Genomic DNA, 20,257 nt, shown 5'->3' on the forward strand with positions numbered 1-20,257 from the left:
GGGGGGGCAAAATGCTCTTTTGGACCCTTCTACTATGTTGGTTTTGTAATGTGGACACTCCTACTTATATATTTGTCATGTGGACCCTTCAACTCACTAAAAAGCAATATTTCAAATCCTTTGACTATTGACCAAGCCTATGTGGCATTAAAAAGGCTGACTAGGATGAGACACGTGCAGACACGCGCCTAAGGTGTGAGTGGGGATCAATTTTTGATCAATTTTATACTAAAATAATTTTTAAAAAATAAATCCCTCCAAAGCTTTTCTAATTTAATATATTCTTAAAAATTAAAGTCCCCTCCCTTTCCCCTTCCACCCCCGTCCCCAGAAACAACTATTGCAGCCCTCAAAGCTCCAACAATCGTCTCCCCATATATTTTCACGAATCAATTTGCAAACCCTAGAACAAACATTCTCGCTCAAATTATCAACCAACTCATAAGAACCATACAACTCTTTCAGCTTCTTCACATCGCCACTCATCTCCTCCTTCTCAAATCTCTTAATAACCCGATTAAATGTACCCCTCGACACTCCATACCCTTTACCTCTAATAACATCAAATGTGGAGAAATTACGAAAGGTAGATGGTTGATAAGAGAGCATGTGAGTGGATAGTTGAAGAAGTGACAGATCTGTGGTTGATTGATGAGATGCCGGAAAATCTGAGGAGGAGATAGAGAATGGTGACGGAGAAAAAGAAAAAGCCATCGTTGCTGATTTCACATTCTCCTTTATTAATAGATTATTTGAAAGAGTTTCGACTGTTTTTTTTTTTTTTGGATTTTGGTAGGATTTATGGATGAGTGAAGAGAGAAGGAGAAGATCCATTGTTTCTCAATGTCTCTTATAACACTTACAATGAGCAATAGTTGCCTCAATTGACCCTTCAAATCTCTGTAGTTGCACTATTACTTCTCTTAAGAAAATTCAACTCATAAAATCCATTAGAATTCAATGAAAATGAAGATGAAGATAAACCATTAGATAATGAAGAAGAGCCATTAATGTTGGTGAATTATCTGTATATTTTCCAATATGGCAAAAGGGGCGCTGGAAATGGAGACTATCCTATTGCTGTGGAGTTTTATGTTCATGGTGTGTCAACGTTTTTTTTTTTTTGATAATTGATCTGTAAAATCTTTTTTTGGCTGATGAAGAAAATATTGTGACTGCTTTTGACAATTCTTGACATTTTAAGTCCAAATTTACCATTTTTGAATAGAAATGCAATCTTTATGTGTTTTGTGTTTATGAGGTGTCAATTATTTTTATTTTTTTTTTATAATTTACCTGGAAAGATTAATTCTTTAAAAATGTTTTTGGACTAATGAAGAAAATGGTATGACTGATTTTTGATAATTCTTGGCATATATTTTATAATTTTTTCTACAATTTATAAAAGAATTTTATTTAATTAGATTTATTTTTAATATTTAATTAAAATGACATAGAATTTAATATAATACCTAAAAATGACGTGGGAGCTGACGTGGCAGACGTGACAGCTGACGTGACAGATAACGTGGGGAGAGTGCGTTACACTTACCAAAAAGGGGTTTAAAATGTTGTTTTTTAGTGGGTTCAGGGGTCCAGATGACAAACATGTAAGTAGAAGTGTCCAACTTACAAAATGAATATAGTAAAAGAGTCCATAAGAGCATTTTGCCTTTTTTTTAAAAAAAAAAAAAAGAAAAAGCCCCCCCCCCCCCCCCCCCCCTTCCTGTCTTCCCCCCCCCCCCCCCCTCCACATCCCACCCCATCGTCTTCTTCTTCACACACACATCCCCGCGTCTTCATCCCTACCTTTAATTATCCATTAGGCTCTCCTCATCAACTCTCTCGCTCTCTTATAATTCTATTTGACAAGCATAGATAATACTAAACCAAACAAAAATGGTTACAAAAGGAAAAACTGAAATTGAGAAGATAAGATAGAAAACGAGTTACTTTTTATTATATTTCCAAAAGCACATTACACCAAAGTTATCAAATCATAAAAGAAGCCAAACAAAACCCCTAAAATCTAAAATTACCCACAATAAAACTAAACAAAAGCTTACTGCATATTTAACCCAAACATAAAACCCCTAAAATTCGATTCCTTGAGCCTTCTTTGGTGACTTTTTGGCCTATGGTGTCAAAGCCTTCTCCTCAGAATCATTAGATTTCTTAGCCAACAGAATTGGGTTAATGTTAGGAGGGGTGATTTTTTTTTTAAAAGTTATAATTTTTTTTTAATTATAATTTAATTAATTATGAAATATTTTTTAATTATTTTTGGATTTAATGTCCGTGTCATTTTTTAATTGGTTATTTTTGTTACATTATATAAATGTATTATGCACACTTTATAAATGTTGTTGATTAGGTAAACAAGGCTTGATTGAATTAAAATTTGAGTGGATTAGAATCTGATAGGTACAAATTAGTTGAAGGTATAGGTGAATTTTCAAAATAATTTTACATGTCAGTCGATGACTTAAGCCAATTTTTTAATCTCGAAGCAACTTTTTATTAATCGGAGAACAATGTAAAGGACGAAACCGTCACATCGTTCAAAATTGTAGGATCATTTCGTCGATTTCCCTAATCGTAGGTTAAATTGTTTGAATCCGCGCCCCCCCCCCCCCCCCCCCCCCCCCAAACCACCACCACAATGGCACTACTCCGGCGAGTCTTCCACCGCTACCGGAAGCTCTTAGCCGCCACCGACGGAGTCAATACACTGTACTCATCTTTTTACCGGTGTCAGTGTCACTACGCCACCACTGTAACTGATGAACAACAAGGGTATAATAGCAGGAATGAAAATGAGAAAGGCAAGTGGTTCACTCTACCGCCCTTCACTGCCACCGTCGACGGTGCTGCTTTAGGTAGGGAGCTCGCCGGAGTTAAAATGGACGTCAAGGAGAATTCAAGCAACAACATTACAGCACTCAAATGGATTCAGCGTTGCTGCCCTGAGCTGCCGAAATCCCTTGTGCAGAAGCTTTTTCGCTTAAGACAGGTCCCTTAGTATTACGATTTTATAACTATTCTTTTTGCTATTATGTTTCCTTACTATACTATGTTTCTTTACAGATTGTTTATAATAGAACCGTGTCAATTAATTGGGTGTTATTTTATTTTTACTTCTAAAGGAAAAAGGTATCAAAGATATATTTTTTTTTGGCTAAAACATATATTTCCCAGGTTGAGTAGGACCAAGACAAAGTATTTGAAATCTAAGTTTAATGACTTAGAGGCAGGAGAACGAGGTGGTAGTAAGGTTTGATTTCCAGATTGTTTGTAAGGGGGATGGTTTTAAGTTTCTCGGGTCTATGATTCAGGGGAATGGAGAGATTGACGAAGATGTCTCCCACTGTATTGAGGCAGGATGGATGAAGTGGAGACTCGCCTCGGGAGTGTTGCGTGATAAGAAGGTGTCGCTCAAGCTTAAAGATAAATTCTACAGAGTGGTAGTTCGTCCGACCATGCTGTATGGAGCGGAGTATTGGCCAGTCAAGAACCCCCACATTAAAAAATTGAAGGTGGTGGAAATACGAATATTGAGTTGGATTTTTGTGTTTTCTAGGGGTGATAGGGCTAGGAATGAGACTATTCGAGAGAAGGTGAGAGTGACTTCGGTGGAGGACAAGGTGCGGGAAGTTAGGCTGAGATGGTTCGGGCATGTGATGAGGAGGGGCATGAATACCCCAGTTCGTAGGTGTGAGAGGCTAGCTTTGGATGGTTTCAGGCGGGGTAGGAGTAGGGGTAGGTCGAAGAAGTACTGGAGAGAGGTGATTAGATGTGACATGGAGCTGTTACAGCTTACAAAGAACATGACCCTAGATAGGAAGATATGGAGGACGCAAATTAGGTTAGAAGACTAGTGCATGTGGGTGAATCGTAGTCAGTAGATACGAGAGCTTTGGGGTAGCCGGGTTGGTAGTCTTAGGGCTATGTCCATAGGTTGGAGCTGCTAGTAGGAGGGTATGGGGGTGGTATATGCCTTTGGTTCATTAGGATAGGGTATTACTTTGTGGGTGTCTTATTTCTGTTATTCCATCTTGTTTCATGCTTTATTACGACTTTTGTTTACTATTCTTTGTTTTGATTTCTATTGTATCTTGTTCTATTACTATTCCTTACCTTATCTTAGATTGCTTGATTTTGAGTTGGGGGTCTATCAGAAACAACCTCTCTATCTCACATTTGAGGTAGTGGTATGGACTGCGTACACTTACCCTCCTCAGACCCCATTTGGTGGGAATATACTGAGTATGTTGTTGTTGTTGACTTAAACATGTATTTCTATTTCTTTAAGTTGCATATTGTCAATAGAATGTTGCATCATTTTATAGACATGCATGGTTATCAAAAATGTTATCTTGTGTAGTAGTATGTTTTTTTTATTTGTCACAGTCTCACTCGGTTTCTTATTATTTGGCTGGCACAACCCTTAAAGAAAACTTTAATTAGAGTTATAATTTAACTGATGTTTTAGGACTCTAAATTTGACTACTATAATTTTTTTAGTTGACTTGGTACAATCCTTAAGAAAACTTTAATTAGAGTTATAATTTACTAAATTAATGTTGTTAATGATGCTTTAGGACTCTAAATTTGACTACTATAATTTTTTAGTTATTTAATACCAAGGGTAGATAAGGAAAAACATAATAAAATTCTCTTGATTTCATAAATTGGAAAAGTAAATTGAAACAACTATTTTTAGTATATGAGCCAATTAATTTGACATGGAGGGATTAGTAATAAAACTCTCTTGATTTTGCTAAAATGGACAAGTAAAATGAAATGTCTATTTTTGGTATAGGGGCTAAGTAAAATGAAATGGAGGGCGAGTATAACAACAGGGTGAATATTATTTTATAGGATAACGTTTTGTCAAGAATCATAATAAGAAATAGACCTTGTGCTTAACTCCAAAATCACCGGATGTTTAAGCTCACTGCTGATATATACATTTTTCATTTCTTGGCATTAATCATCATATTTGAACTTGCACCTTCATCTTTTTGGGAATACTTTGGTAAAGAAAATGCATTTATTGAATGGAAGACATTGTTGTTGATTATTGTACATATGCTGAAATCTAGGGAAGCGAGAGAGATGAAGAACAGAGCTTGATTTAGCATGTGTATGATCTCATCTAGATTTTTAGTTCTGAAGATTATTTCCTGACAAAGGCAGTGACTATTAGTAGGTATTCTAAGTTCCAATAATGTGCAACTATGTTAAAACTTAAATGTATGTTTCTTTCTCAAAGTAAGACAAGGCCGAATGCTGCAAAATTTATATATGGAATTTGTTGCTGAATACTTACTACGAACTTTGAGACCTCTTGCTCTCTTGACATGTTAACACCCAAATGTCAGGGATGAACACAATATTCTCAATTATGAGTCTTCATCAAGGAATTTGACAACAAATACTTATTACATGTCTTATTGAAATGAATTGCTTATGACATTTCTTCTATGTCACATGGTTTACTGAGCAATATTGCTTTTCAGGTGCGAAGAGAATCTTCTAATGTTGAAGAACAGAGGCCCAAGAGGGTATATTTATTTCTGTTTTGGGATTTAGTTGTTGATTCTCACATAAGATATCTTGCAAGTCTCATCTCTTGACATCTAAATAAGATATATTATACTGCTATCTGACCAATTTTATGCATTTTCGAAGTCTTAATGCATATCTCGTGTTTTCATAAGGTCTCTGCAAAGGAGTCAATGATCATCGGGGATCGAATATTCCTTCCAATAACGGTTCAGAAGTTCCCCTCCGAGAAAGTAGTTGAGTACCCTACTAGTGAAGAAGAAAGGAAGTTTGTACATGGCCTCGAAGTGTATAAGGTTTTAAATATATAGCTGACTTTTGGACTTTCCAACTTTTTAACTTGCTGTGACATCCCCCAATTTGAACCAATTGCATATGAAGGGGGACAAACCAACCTATGTGCTTTTTGAGGCTGATGCGCTTCTGTTTCCATGAAAACATTTTCAGGATCCAGAAATTATTGTGGTCAATAAACCTCCAGGAATGCCAGTTCAGGTTAGTTGTCAATATCCAAGTTCTTTTATCCTATCGTGAGAGTTAATTTTCTTCTTACAGCAAATGGAATTTTGTACAGGGTGGAATTGGTATAAAACGAAGTTTAGATGAACTTGCTGCTAAGTATTTAAGACATGAGTACTCAGAGGCCCCTCGCCTGGTAAGTTTCATGGTTTCTGTGTTTATATTTTTCTCAAATCAATTGCCTGTTCTTTCTCTAGTGTGTGTTCAAAAGCACAATGCTCATATCTAGGATGTGCAATGAAAATTTTATTTATTTATTTTCTTTTTTTATTGATTTAACAAGTAGTTGTTGCTGTTTTTATCGTAAATCTCCAGCAGCATTTTCTACTAATTGTTATGAAAAGAAATATGTGCGTAGAATGGACATAGAATGAGTAAGTTCTTGTCCAGGATTTTAGGCTTTGCGTGTGTATATGTAATGCAATGAATATAACTTTGTAGACCTGTCTTTGTGGTTGGATGCTAAGTTGCTCGGACTTGGGTGCGGGTGTCCGATACGGGTACGGATCTAGAGGTCGGATCCTTCGCGGTCTCAATTTAAAAATTCGGGGATATGGATCTAGGGATGGATATGGGTGTGGGGATTCGGCAAAAAATAATTTAAATATCTAAAAATAGAGTTATAAAACATAAATTATAAGATATTATATGAAAAACTTGAGGAAAAAATGTTGTTCAAGAAGAAAATCTTGGAAGGAGATTTAAAAAAAAGCAAAACATAGAAATTTCTATATACAAGGTATTCCATTTTCTTCAATTTCACCTTAGCTTTTGTTTTGATTACAAAATTTCTTAAATCTGTCTGAATTTTTCCAGTCGATTTTGGTCAAAGTACCCAAAATCGGTTGACCAGATCGGGTACGGATCCCACACCCACACTCATGTCGTGTCGACACGGGTGCGGCACCAAAAGTGAAGAGTCCAAGTAACTTAGGTTGGATGTTGAGGAAGAACATCTCATTTTGTAGCTAAAGTCTAGAAAATGTGCACATGAAACCATAGATTTTGTTTGACATGAGTTTCAGACAATTAGAAAATCTATCTTCCTTTTGTCAAGCTACTCTAATTGCTCTTCCCTTTCTTCAGCTGCTTATGTTAGAAGACATTCTAAATGTCCTTTCATTTGTCTTTTCTGGGTTGGGTTGAGTACCCTTCTGGCGAAACTTATGTCTGTATGTCCTGCTGCGGACAAGCTTATTGTTTATTAGGTACACAGACTGGATAGAGACAGCAGCGGACTATTAGTGATGGGAAGAACACAAATAAGTGCTTCAGCTCTGCATTCGATCTTCCGTGAGAAAACATTTGACACACAAAATGAGGCATACTATTATTCCGTGCAAGTTGCAATATATATTCTGAACTTACTAATGATCACACTATTTTTCCAATTTGATTTGCTTTTCTCAACCTGATATATTGCCTTTCTCTTCTGAAAGGATCTCAAAAACAAGAAAAGAATTTTGCAGAAGAAGTACTGGGCACTTGTCATAGGATGTCCAAGACGCTCTGGTGGGATAATATCTGTACCGCTGGGAAAGGTTGGGCAAACTGATCTTGTTTTAAGCAAATTTAGGCACTCCATGTATAAAGGTGTATCAATCAATCTTACAAAAACTATCTATCGATCAACTATTGTTTCATCCTAGTCTATTTGAGAATGTTCATCCGAGTACTAAAATATTCTCTTTTAAGAAAATTTTGGGGGAGTCCCTCTGTAATAAATTGGTAGAGGAGGGAGGAGAATTGGCAACAAAAGAACCCTTACCGTTACTCAATTGTATCATATATGCCCTTAATTTCTAATGGAGCTCCAGCTGGATAATTGTATTCGTGCTTGAGCTGTAGAGTTGCTACATGTGGGACTGGGTAGAGTTGATTTCATAACAGAAATTTGACCTACCTGCTTCTTTCTCCTGCATCAATCGTTTGGTGGGTTGATAAACTTTTTTTGCTAAAGAACAAGTATTCTGTAAGATTGATTTCTTAGCTTTCCTTATCTCAGGTGGTGTTGGACAATGGAAAATCAGAGCGCATCACAATAATGTCTGATGTCAGGGCACCATCGGCACAGTATGCTGTAACAGAGTATCGCATCATTGGTTCCTCCGGGAAAGGTTAGTTCGGAATGCTAACTTGATTACCTACATAAACAAAGGCATGCAACTGAGTCCGGAACCAAAATATGCTATGAAACTAAAAAAAGTACCAAAATATGCCATGTATATAAAATGTGACCATAATATGCTTTTATATGAACTGTCTTTAACGGCAGGTGCCAAACGGAGTTAAAATTCTGAAAAAGTACATAACTCACTTTTTAAGTGAGTTATGCATTTTTTTCTACATAACTCACTTAAAAAGTGAGTTATATAATAGAAGTTATATAACTCACCTTATGTGATTTATGCATTTTTTTCTACATATAACTCACTTTTTAAGTGAGTTATGCATTGAATATATTACTTTATCCTTTTCTCACTTTCCCATTTATCTCCAATTTTCTCACTTTACCCTTTTTCTCCAAAACGGCAAAACCTTCAAATACTCACAAAACCCCACTGGTCCCTCCATTGATTCAGCGTAATAACACATAAAATTACAAAATTGTTTCTCCATTGGTCCCCCATCCAACACAAGTTTTGTTGATTAGTGATCGTTGGTCCTTACTTGTTTTTTGTGCTTCAAAATCAAATAAGTGAGGTATTTTCTCATTTTGCATATTTTTGAATTGAAGTATGAATTTAGAATTGATGTGATATTTTATAGTAGCTTGTGGAATCGGCCGGTACTTATGGGACAATGGCTAGTAATGGGATGAATTAAAAGCTGCTGCCGAAGATAATTCAAAACCGTAATAATAGAAATACGACAATGCCCATTAATGGCCGTCGGTTCAACCTCCAAACCAATGAAATCGCGTAACATAGTACGCCAATCTAAATTACTATCCATTACATCGGCATATACAACTGCATCTCCGTCAGTACGTAGCCCAAATAACACCTCAACATCCAGTAGTGTAATACTAACCTCTCTAAAAGATAGATGGAAAGTATGAGTCTCTGGCCTCCACCTCTCGGCCATAGCAGTTACTAGTGGATGATCAAACTAAATCTTTCCTATTCTAATGATATCATATAACCCCGCCCTCGATATATAATGTATGACGCGATCGTGGGGTCGGGGGTTATAAAATATGTCCCTTGTTGACTCAACCTTCTCCAGAAACACAGTCTTAGTGGGATCAATCTCTCCATCCCATAAGTACTGCGAAGAATCAATGGGCCCTGGGTGCAAGGTGTGCAGCATAATGTATTTGTACATTTAATGTTAAATATTGTGCAGATAGTGAAAAATAATACATATTCAATGAAATAATTGAGGTATGTGCAATTTTTTTCCTATGATCAATGGAAATGTGTTTCCTAAACTATGGCAAATCGGCAATGAATAACATGTGATTATGATTGAAATATTGAAGAGAAAATAAGATCCAACTATGCTTTTGAAAATAAAAAAGAGCTAACTTCATGTGCTCTCCGTATAAAGAAAAATGGAACATCTAGAAAAGATTTTAATACTAGAAGGCAATAATGAGTAGGGGCAACATTCAGTGGTAACTTCTATTTACACCTAATTTAGGAGTAATATTAGTCACAAAATTTTAGGCACTAGGGAGTTGAGTATGTTTTCATTTTCTTTGGTCATATAACCTTTGCCATGATTTTTAAAGTGTTCTGTTCTAATATATGAAACTTGTTACATTTCACATTTTTGGTAACTGTATATGTTGACGCTATATATACATTGTTTAACAATAAGTGAGCTAAGTTCTTTTGCCTAATAACTAATAATAAGTGAACAAGACACTGGTTTCTATGTCATTTTCTTATCTTTTTTCCCCCTTTTTGATACAAAGACTTTTATTTTCTCTTCTTGGCCTCTGATTTTGCACTATAATGTTGAGTGTGGAGGGAAATTTAGAACATCTCATTCAAAAGTAAGAACATACAACTTGTCTCATTTGATGGAAGTTTCTAAATTTAGAACATCTCATTCAAAAGTACGAACAACTTGTCCCATAAGTACTGTCGATTCCACAAGCTACTATAAAACACTACATCAATTCTAAATTCATACTTCAATTCAGTATTAAAAAATATGCAAAATTAGAAAAATATCTCATTTGTTTGTTTTTGAAGCACAAAAAAACAAGGACCAACGATCACTAATAAACATAACTTGTGTTGGATGGGGGACCAGTGAAGAATCAATTTTATAATTTTATGTGTTATTACGCTGAATCAATGAGGGGGTTAGTGGGTATTTGAAGGCTTTGCCGTTTTGGAGAAAAAGGGTAAAGTGAGAAAATTGGAGATAAATGATAAAGTGAGAAAAGGGTAAAGTAATATATTCAATGCATAACTCACTTAAAAAGTGAGTTATGTAACTTCTATTATATAACTCACTTTTTAAGTGAGTTATGTAGAAAAAAATGCATTACTCACTTAAAAAGTGAGTTATGTACTTTTTCAGAATTTTAACTCCGTTTGGCAACTGCCGTTAAGACAATTTATATAACTCACTTAAAAAGTGATTAAGCATATTATGGTCACATTTTATATACATGGCATATTTTGGTACTTTTTTTAGTTTCATGACATATTTTGGTTCCGGACTCCATGCAACTAGATGGAGGAAAGGTGATTGGTTATTCTTTGTAACCTCTCAATACTACTTTTAGTAATGTAGCTATCATAAATAGCACATACCAATGATGAAACTCACTCTCTCTCTCTCACGCACAACAGTTCTTGCTGAAGTTCTTCTGCAGAGTGAAATTCTTCTTTTTTACTTAGGTGGTTCCGCAGGAGGGGCTTAAAGTGTGTTTTAGTGAGTTTGGTACAAATAGGGAAATATCATACTTCATCTTATTCCGGTTAAGCATTTAAGTTTGACTTGGCACAACCAATAAGGTAATTTGAAATTGGTCTAACATCGAATGGAATTCAACTTAATAACTTTCTTGTTAATTATTGAAATCTGAAATGATTGTGTGCAAGTTTCATCATCCATATCTAAAGAGTAAACTATTGGAGAAATACTTTTTTCTGTAAATCATTTCAAAGAAAAAGCCATGACTTTCAGTTTTCAGTAGTTCAAAATGGGGGCAACACATAAGCTATAGGTCTTGGGTAGTTGAAAGATTTAGGGCTTATGCTAGCCTTGATAGGCTGTTAATTGCAGAAAATGCACCTTGGCACATTTTGTCCAAATCATTCTTAGTTTTTCTGTCGTTTATACAATAGTCAGATGTGCCAATCGACAAATACAGTTATTAGCATGGGTTGTGTTATTTGTACTGGTACACAATCAGTTTTTGATATTTTGGTTGCTTGTTTTGGTGGAGAGGAAGTTCTTCATTCATTTTTTAAAAATCAACTCTCATATCTTGTCAAAACATCTTTGTTTATGGATATATATTTTACTCTTTTGGTGGACTGCAGGCTACACATGGCTTGAGTTATCTCCGCTTACCGGCAGAAAGCACCAGGTACAGGAAACTGTTTTTCTGTAATGCTAGTTTCAATTTTTTCCGTTAAGAAAGTGCATATTAAACTGATTATTTCACCATCTCTGTTTCGAAGTTGCGCGTTCATTGTGCTGAGGCATTAGGGACGCCAATAGTTGGTGATTACAAGTATGGTTGGCAAGCTCATAGAAAGCTGAAACATCTAACTTGCTCCACTTCAGCTTTGAACCAAGGTATGCAAAATCCCAGGCAAAAAACAGATCCTTTCAGCCTTCGTTTAGGGAATGGAAGTATTTCAGACAAGCAGCCTCATCTTCATCTTCATTGTAAGGAGATGGTTTTGCCCAATATTTCTCTAGCTTTGCAACAAGGTCAAGCGGTTTCAGATGCGGATCTGGTAGATGTTGAAAGTATCAAGCTGGTTGCTCCTTTGCCCTTCCACATGCAAAAAAGTTGGGATTGCTTGAGTTCTTAATTTATCGTAGAATGATGGCTTCTACTGAAAACAAGTGCACTACAGCGTTGGAGTGAGGATACTAACTGGTTATGGATTCCAGAGAGAACTTGGGAGGGGTGATGTTTTACTTCTAACAAAGGATAAAAGTCATGAAACCGTTATTAACGAATGTGATGCACTTGTAGTTAACAAGATCATCGCGCCTATTGACTTCCTGCTGTGGAGAAGGGAGATCATACTTCAGTAAACTGAAAGTTGGCATAATCTTTATTATAGTTGGTGCTGTGTAAATGTACCCTGGCAATATTTTTTTGGAGTATACAGTTCTAAAACTTTTGTGGCTGTACATTGATACTCTTAAAAAAAAAGTTGGTCAGAAGCTTGTGTATGGTTGGGCCAGCTTGAACTAATTGACCCATGACAGGAATGAAATAAGTTCAGGTCCAAGTCCATTAGACCGTGTGGGCTAGGCAAAAGTCCATAGGCCAGAACCCGGACTCGGTCCATTAAACAGGTCAGTTTCCCACCTTACGATTTTCTTTTCCCATTTGAGTAGAAAAAGGGAATATCAAAGAAACAAACTGTCAACTTCATTATTGGAGATTCTTGCAAAACAGAAAATTTCTGTTTTACTTTTTTCCAATTGTGATGGTATATGATTTATTTAATTTGCATTATTTTGCCTGTACCCTTTGAAGTCAATGTTGTGCATCGGTAGGTTTTCGGTCAGACAACAACGTTGTCATTTGATGAAAGACGTGCCTCCTAATCTTTTTTTAAAAAGAAATAAAAAAATCTGTTGACAAACTTAATTTCCCTCTTGATTAAGTGGACAAAAGAAAAAACAGAACAAAAGAGACGTGCGTTACACCATACACGTATATTTGACTTTCATGCAATTTATTTTAAAAAATTAAATATCTAGAGCAGTTATAGTATTGATTTTATTTTTATAAAAGCATTTAAAAGAGCAATTTAACTTGTTGAAGAGAATACCTGTTTTTATTTTTTACCAATTTGAGAAAGTTGGTAGAACTTCTGAGGATTGAGTGTCACCTAACTTATAGATCTAGTTCCTAACAGTATTGTTGGTACTTGGTAGAAGTGTAACTTTCAATTAGCCTTGTGTCCCAATTTTTCACCAAAATGTGCACTTTGGACCAAAAACGCTTCAGTGGCATGTCATTGTTCCAAGAATACCATAAATGTTCAAATTTTGGCAGTTGCATATTTGTATATTGACATTTGACATGGCTGTCTAGATCGCATTCCTATATGGGGTAAAAACCAAACATGACACATGGGTGCTAATCAGAGGAAGACACGCGACAAGTAGGATAGATCGGATATGACTCAACAGAAGTAACATAGAACTTGGTATCGGAGGTATAGCTATTAGAAACGATGTTGAAAATGAACATTGCTACCGGTTAGGAGGATATCGCAAGTGCTACGTCGAAATTCGATCTCACTTTACTTGTATTATCATTTAATTCATGCTCATTATTATTTCTTTATATTGTTCTTAAGCTATATTCCTTAAGCAAGTTAATTCATAACAATTCTATTGTTCTGTAATCTCAATCCTCACGTCATTGAACGACCTATATAAATTCAACTGTACCACTTTGAGGGTAAACAATTTCTTATTGCTGCTTATTTTCTTAATAACTAGAAGAAGTTGTAATAAAATTACTTCAAAAATGACTTAGGAACTGGTAGGTTTTTAATTTGTGACTCTCATGTTGAACTTTTGCATCTGGCATTCAAAATTTGCCTTTAAAGTAGTTGTAGCGGAGGCCCTGTTCGCACAGTTCCAATATATGTTATCAATTTTAGTTAAATTAAGGATAAATTATACAAATCTCATACTTAACAGACTATATTACCTAATATTCTTTACTTTTTAAAAATTTACATAAAATCTCTTTTTTCAACTTTACTCTTGATAAAGACAACCCCACATCCTTAACTCATTCAAGATTTTCTTCCCTAAAATATCACTCTAATTATCAACAATTAAATCTTTCTTCCTGATTTTTTCTCCTCCATTAATGCATGCAACCTTTTTTTCCCTTTTCTGAAATCTCTCTTTAAAAAAAATAAAAAATCCTATTGATACATATATAAATTTATTTAGTTATTCATACATGTTTATTTTTTAATGGTGATTCATATGAACGATAAATATGATATTATTATATAAGTATTATGGTGATTCATACGATAGATACATTTTGTATGATACATTTTGTACGATAGAACACGGCCTCCTTGATTCATGCAAGTTTAATGACTTGAGGCAGGAAAACGAGGTGATTGTAAGGTTGGACTCCCAGGTGGTGTGTAAGAGGGATAATTTTAAATATTTTGGGTCCATGATTCAGGGGAATGGTGAGATTGACGAGGATGTCTCCCACTGTATTGGGGCTGGATAGATGAAGTGGAAGCTCGCCTCGGAAGTGTTGTGTGATAAGAAGGTGCCGCCCAAGCTTAAAGGCAAATTCTACAGGGTGGCAGTCCGTCCGGCCATGTTGTATGGAGCGGAGTGTTTGCCAGTCAAGAACTCTCACATTCAAAAATTGAGCGTGGCAAAAATGCGGATGTTGCGTTGGATGTGTGGGCTTACTAGAGGTGATAGAGTTCGGAATGAGACTATTCGGGAAAAGGTTGGAGTGGCTTCGGTGGAGGACAAGATGCGGAAAGTTCGATTGAGATGGTTCGGTCACGTGATGAGGAGGGGCATGGATGCCCTGGTTCGTAGGTGTGAGAGGCTAGCTTTGGATGGTTTCAGGTGGGGTAGGGGTAGACCAAAGAAATATTGGAGAGAGGTGATCAGGCGGGCATTGAGCAGTTACAGCTCACTGAGGACATGACCCTAGATGGAAAGATCTGGAGGACGCAAATTAGGATAGAAGGCTAGTGTCAGTTTGGGTCGTTGGGGTAAGGCACTACTTGGTAGATGTATTATTCTTGTTATGCCACCTTGTTGCATGCTTTTTTACGAATTTGTTTACTACTCCTTATATTTTTCCTTGTGGGTGGCGTTTGTTCCATGCTTTATTACGAATTTGCTTTATTATAACTTGTCTTGAGCCGGGGGTCTATCGAAAACAACCTTTCTACTTCTTCGGAGGTAGTGGTATGGACTACGTATATCTTACCCTCCCCAGACTCCACTATGTGGAAATACACTGAATTTGTTGTTGTTGTTAACGGGTGATACCTATGATATTAATTGATGATATATATTGTATTATGGTGATTCATATGGTAGATACAGTTATTTATTTCAATTATTGGGTGATTCATACGATATTAATGGGTAATATATTTGGTATTATGGTGATTCATATGGCAGATACAATTATTTATTTCAATTATTGGGTGATTCATATATATAGTATTATGGTAATTCATATGGTAGATACAATTATTTATTTCAATTATTGGGTGATTCATATGATATTAATGGGTGATATATATGATATTTTGGTGATTCATATGGTAGATACAATTATTTATTTCAATTATTGGGTGATTCATATGTTATTATGAAAGGTAATGGTGTAGTCAGTGTAGGAAACAAAAGTAATAATATTAAAAAAAAAAAAAGACTAAAAATAAAATTGAAATATAATTAAAATTAAATCTAAAAAAGCAGGCTAAAATTAAAGACGAAATTAAGGACGAAAAAAGAGAAAAAAAAACAAAAAAAACATATCTTTTATAATTAAAGACGAAAAAATAAACATAATTAAAACACCTAAATTAAATCTAAAAAAAAAAGAGAGAGAGAAATTAGATATCTTTCCTTAAATAAAAAAATACAATAAATAAAAGATAATCTATTATTTGCTTAAATAAATATCTTGTTAGTTTCAAATGTCACTTTTTTATATATATTACCATATAACATATGTATCACCATTTTAAAAAATCAGGATAAAATATAATTAATAAAATAGTCGGGATTTTATGTAATATCATTTAAAGATTCGGGGATTTAGATAAGTTACCCTTTAATTAAATAGAACTTTGGAGCTAATCAAAACTTTTTAACCTTAATTGTTTTAAGTATATCAAGTTGTTAGTCATTTTGATCTATATTATTTTGACGTAATTTGATCTCTCTCTCTCTCTATTAATTATTGGAAATGCATTTAGTGTCTCTATCTCTAAGTTATGGTGCACTGATTGAATTTACAGAGTCAACCCAATTTATCCTTTTTTCTAAAATTTTGAACTTTTTTTTCCGCTTTATCATAAAAACATCCAAGAAAAAAATTTATTCCCTCCATCAATTTTTACTATCCAATACATTAAAATAGATGTCCAATCATACTTGTCCAGTTTGAAAAATTAATGAATAATTTATCACTTTGATTCTATTCACCCTCGCTATTAAATATTAGTAGTATTCATTATCAATGTATTTTTTAAAATATTAAATTTATATTATTCAAAAAGTAATATGATAAAATTATTTTTGTTATTTTTATTTTTTTTTAAATATATGTTAAGTAACTAATGAATAAGTAAAGACATACGAATGAAGCAATAATATAGGAGTAGCTTTTTTCCTTATTTACATTTATTTTATTTTTGAGACCCCTCTCTCTTCATTCTCTTTTATTTATTCTTTCACACAGACAAAAAGACTAAGGTGGCTTTTCCCCCTCATTTATTTGGCATTTACTTTTCATTTGTCGTATTAGTTTAATTTATAACGGCTCAATATATCCCTTATGAATGGACCAGTATTTCCTACCGTTTAATTAAACAATTTATACAATTAAGTCGAATGTCAAGCTATTACATCTACATTGATGAGCCTCTTAATTACGAAAACAATTATTGAACCTTTACGGTAATGTTATTATAGGAGCTCCTGATCTAAGAGAAAATTTTCATGAAATAGGCTTTACATGAAAAGAGCAAAAAAAAAAAAAACAAGAGATACTCCCTCCGTCCCATTTTATTCGTCCCAATTAGAATGACACAATTATTAAAAAAATAATGATTGGTAATATAACTTTATCATTTTATCCCTCTTAATTGTGTCTTGTTGTTATTTCCAATATTGATGGATGGCTAATACCAAAGCACCATTTATATTCTTAATGGTGTACTCTTAATGATACTCATCTTTGCAACATTTTTCAAGAATGCTAATAATTAGGAGTAATCAATCATTTGGTTTGAGGTATAAAAAATTCAAGGGATAAGTTATTCGGGATAAAATAAAAGATCACTTAATCCTTTATTTGGTTGGAGGGATTAATCCAACTCGGGATAACTTATCCCACCATTTTCCCTTAGTGATGGGATAACATATCTCATATACATGGTGGGATAAGTTATCCCGGGATAACAATTTCCCAACCAAACGACCCCTAAAGGTATAATGGAAAAAAAAAATTGTTTTGTCTTGATAAGTAAAAAAGGACATTAAATTAGAAAATTTGGAATGAATAAAATGAGACGGAGGGAGTAACTTCATTTAACATACTAGTATATTTGTGTGTGTTTTGCGCGACTATAAAATATAATTAAATATTAACATTACTATTTAGTAAAAAGTTGATATTCTTTCCGTTTTGTTTTAGTTGATCCTTTTTCTAAAAATATTTGTTTCAATTTACTTGTTCAAGTTATAAAATTAAGACTATTTTACACATATTTTTTCCATTCTACCATTGATAGTATTAAATAGTATATCACATTTTTCAAAATTATTGAAAATAATAATTTTATATTTTCAATACTAACTTTAAATATGAAACTTTATTTTTCCTTCTCTTTTTAAAAGTAGACTTATGTATGCATAGATTGAAGTAATTGCACCAAGTTTTCATGCTTAATTGATTATTGAATTTTACAATGTCTAGAAGGATAAAAAAGTAAGATACACTTCTAATTATTTAGTTTTTTAATGGGTGTGTCAAGGCTAAAGGAATCATCTAATTCAAAACGGAGGGAGTAATATATATATATACCATATACGAATTTCAATTTTTTGACATTCTATATAAAGTCATCTAAATTAAAAATTTCCACATTAAATATAAAATGACTTGTTTCAATTTATATGTGAACTTAAATAAGAAAAATAAAAATAAAAAATAACGAAGAAGACATTACCTTCTCTATAATTTTTATATATACTAGTTTAATCGTACGTGTCTCTCACGTGTAATGTTTAATTATTTAAAATTAAATGACTTTGTTCATTGCGAAAAATTTTAATAAAGTGCAGAAATTCAAATCACTTTTCAAAATTTTTTTTACACTTTAAAATAATAATGTAAACGTTAAACATATACATATATATTCAGATCGCAACTCTAACAACTCCATTCATTTTATTTTATTTGGTACAATTTGATTCAACACGAAGGTTATGAAAGAAGTGCAATTTTCTTAATTTGTGTTCTTTAAACATGTAAGTTATGACTTTTGTAGGATTATAAAAAGCTTAAAGGAAATTTTTCATTAGTGATAACGTTTGTCTGAACCAATTTTGAATTTTTTACCTAATTGAAGAGTTAGAATTTTCGAAAAAGCAGTTCACGTAGTTAAATCATGTTGTTGTTGTAATCCCCATGAGTTGGTGAGAAAAGCCACATCAAATATATAATAATAGCTTACAATAGCATGGTTCGATTATGATTGTGATACATGACAATTTTTAAATAGGAAATATAATATTATACTAAAAGATCAATTTGACAAATTAAAATGACAATTAATATATATATATATATATATATATATATATATATATATATATATGCATGTTTGGAAAAAATAAAATACAGAAATGACGTGAACTTAGATTCGTTAGTTGTAGAGGACAAGTCGTGGGGAACATGTATATTTTGTCTTCATCATTCTCTACAACATATGTATATTATCTTTATTTTTACTCAATGAAAATAATAGAAGCTAATTAGAAAGTAAGAATTTTGATTATCACAGTTAATCAGTAGAATCAATTTATATGTTATGGGTAGATATTAATTCATTTACACAATAATTTAGCTCATGAATAAAAAGAAATGTTAATTGAGATCCAATCTCACCCTTTACATTAAAAAATAAATTAATATAAAAAAGAAATGTTAATTGGCAATCATATTTAAAAACAACAATTGATGGATATTGATCTTTCTTTTCCATTCTTTATACTAAGTTAAATTGTAGAAGCATAAATCTCTCTTTTTATCTTTCCAGAGGAAACCAATTAAATAATAATTACTTCCAATTGATGTTTAAATTATTGAATATAGTTATTTTATCGCCAAATTAGCTAGTGTACATTCCGACTATAAATCACGTTAAATTATGCAATGATATTTTTTTTAAGTAAAATTTGAATTCTTCATCTTGTGAAATGGTTTGTTTAACTTATATACACGTAAGTAAATTTAAACTATCAGTGTAATACTTTTACCATGTAATTTATCTTATTTTAGAATCATATTTTTTTTTATAAAATACTTTCTTTGTTTTATTTTACTTGATCCCTATATCAAAAATCTAATTTTATTTTACTTGTATATTTTAAACAAACTATCTTTTTTAACATGTGTGTCACCCAACAATTTATTTCTATTGGATTAGAGAGAGTGCTAATCACATTTAAAAATTCAAAAGAATTATTAATAATATTAATTTAATAAAATACAATTAAAATTTTCTTAAAGGAATATCAAGCCATTATGGTAACTATTTTTAATCAATCTCTTTCGTTCTACCTATATTACCCAACTTTTTTAAGAATAAATAAGATAAGAATACAAAACCAAAATTTGAAAGAAAAAAAAACACAACAACTTACCTAAAAGATGACGATCTAGTGATGCACAATTCCACCTAACCACTTGGACCCAAATAACAATTCCTTTTATGATGATAGGGAAAGCAATTTCTTGTAGGAACAGAAGAAGAAAAAGAACAACAACAAAAAATAAATCTTTTGTTGGAAGAAAATAAAAGAGATACTAAAAAAGAAAACTAAAACTAAACACTCTACCTACAATAAGTTTAATAGTATACCGTTAGGACTTATTCTAGCATATTAAAAAATGGTTTATTTAGTTTCCAAAGTTTTGACTGGGAAAACTTAAACTTTGTGAGTTTGATAAGTTCTTTTTATCTTTTAAAATATATAT

General features: G+C 33.2%; 1 protein-coding gene across 4 annotated transcripts; it reads left to right on the forward strand.

Moving 5' to 3' along the window:
• Positions 1 to 1,945: 1,945 nt before the first annotated feature.
• Positions 1,946 to 12,723, forward strand: LOC107879495 (RNA pseudouridine synthase 4, mitochondrial). 4 transcript variants are annotated; one of them, XM_047395040.1, is made up of 10 exons: positions 2,551 to 3,013; positions 5,523 to 5,567; positions 5,724 to 5,864; positions 6,016 to 6,063; positions 6,143 to 6,223; positions 7,296 to 7,409; positions 7,527 to 7,628; positions 8,093 to 8,204; positions 11,598 to 11,644; positions 11,739 to 12,723. In XM_047395040.1, the coding sequence occupies exons 1-10, from the start codon at positions 2,663 to 2,665 to the stop codon at positions 12,096 to 12,098; spliced, it is 1,401 nt and encodes a 466-aa protein (XP_047250996.1). In that variant the 5' UTR covers positions 2,551 to 2,662; the 3' UTR covers positions 12,099 to 12,723. The 4 variants fall into 4 exon arrangements, with proteins under 4 accessions (XP_047250999.1, XP_047250998.1, XP_047250997.1 ...); XM_047395042.1 differs by lacking the exon at positions 7,296 to 7,409 and having other exon boundaries at positions 2,368 to 3,013; XM_047395041.1 differs by lacking the exon at positions 5,523 to 5,567 and having other exon boundaries at positions 2,532 to 3,013.
• The last annotated feature ends 7,534 nt before the right edge of the window (positions 12,724 to 20,257 follow it).

Source organism: Capsicum annuum, chromosome 8 (assembly GCF_002878395.1).
Source record: "Capsicum annuum cultivar UCD-10X-F1 chromosome 8, UCD10Xv1.1, whole genome shotgun sequence".
Taxonomy (NCBI): domain Eukaryota; kingdom Viridiplantae; phylum Streptophyta; class Magnoliopsida; order Solanales; family Solanaceae; genus Capsicum; species Capsicum annuum.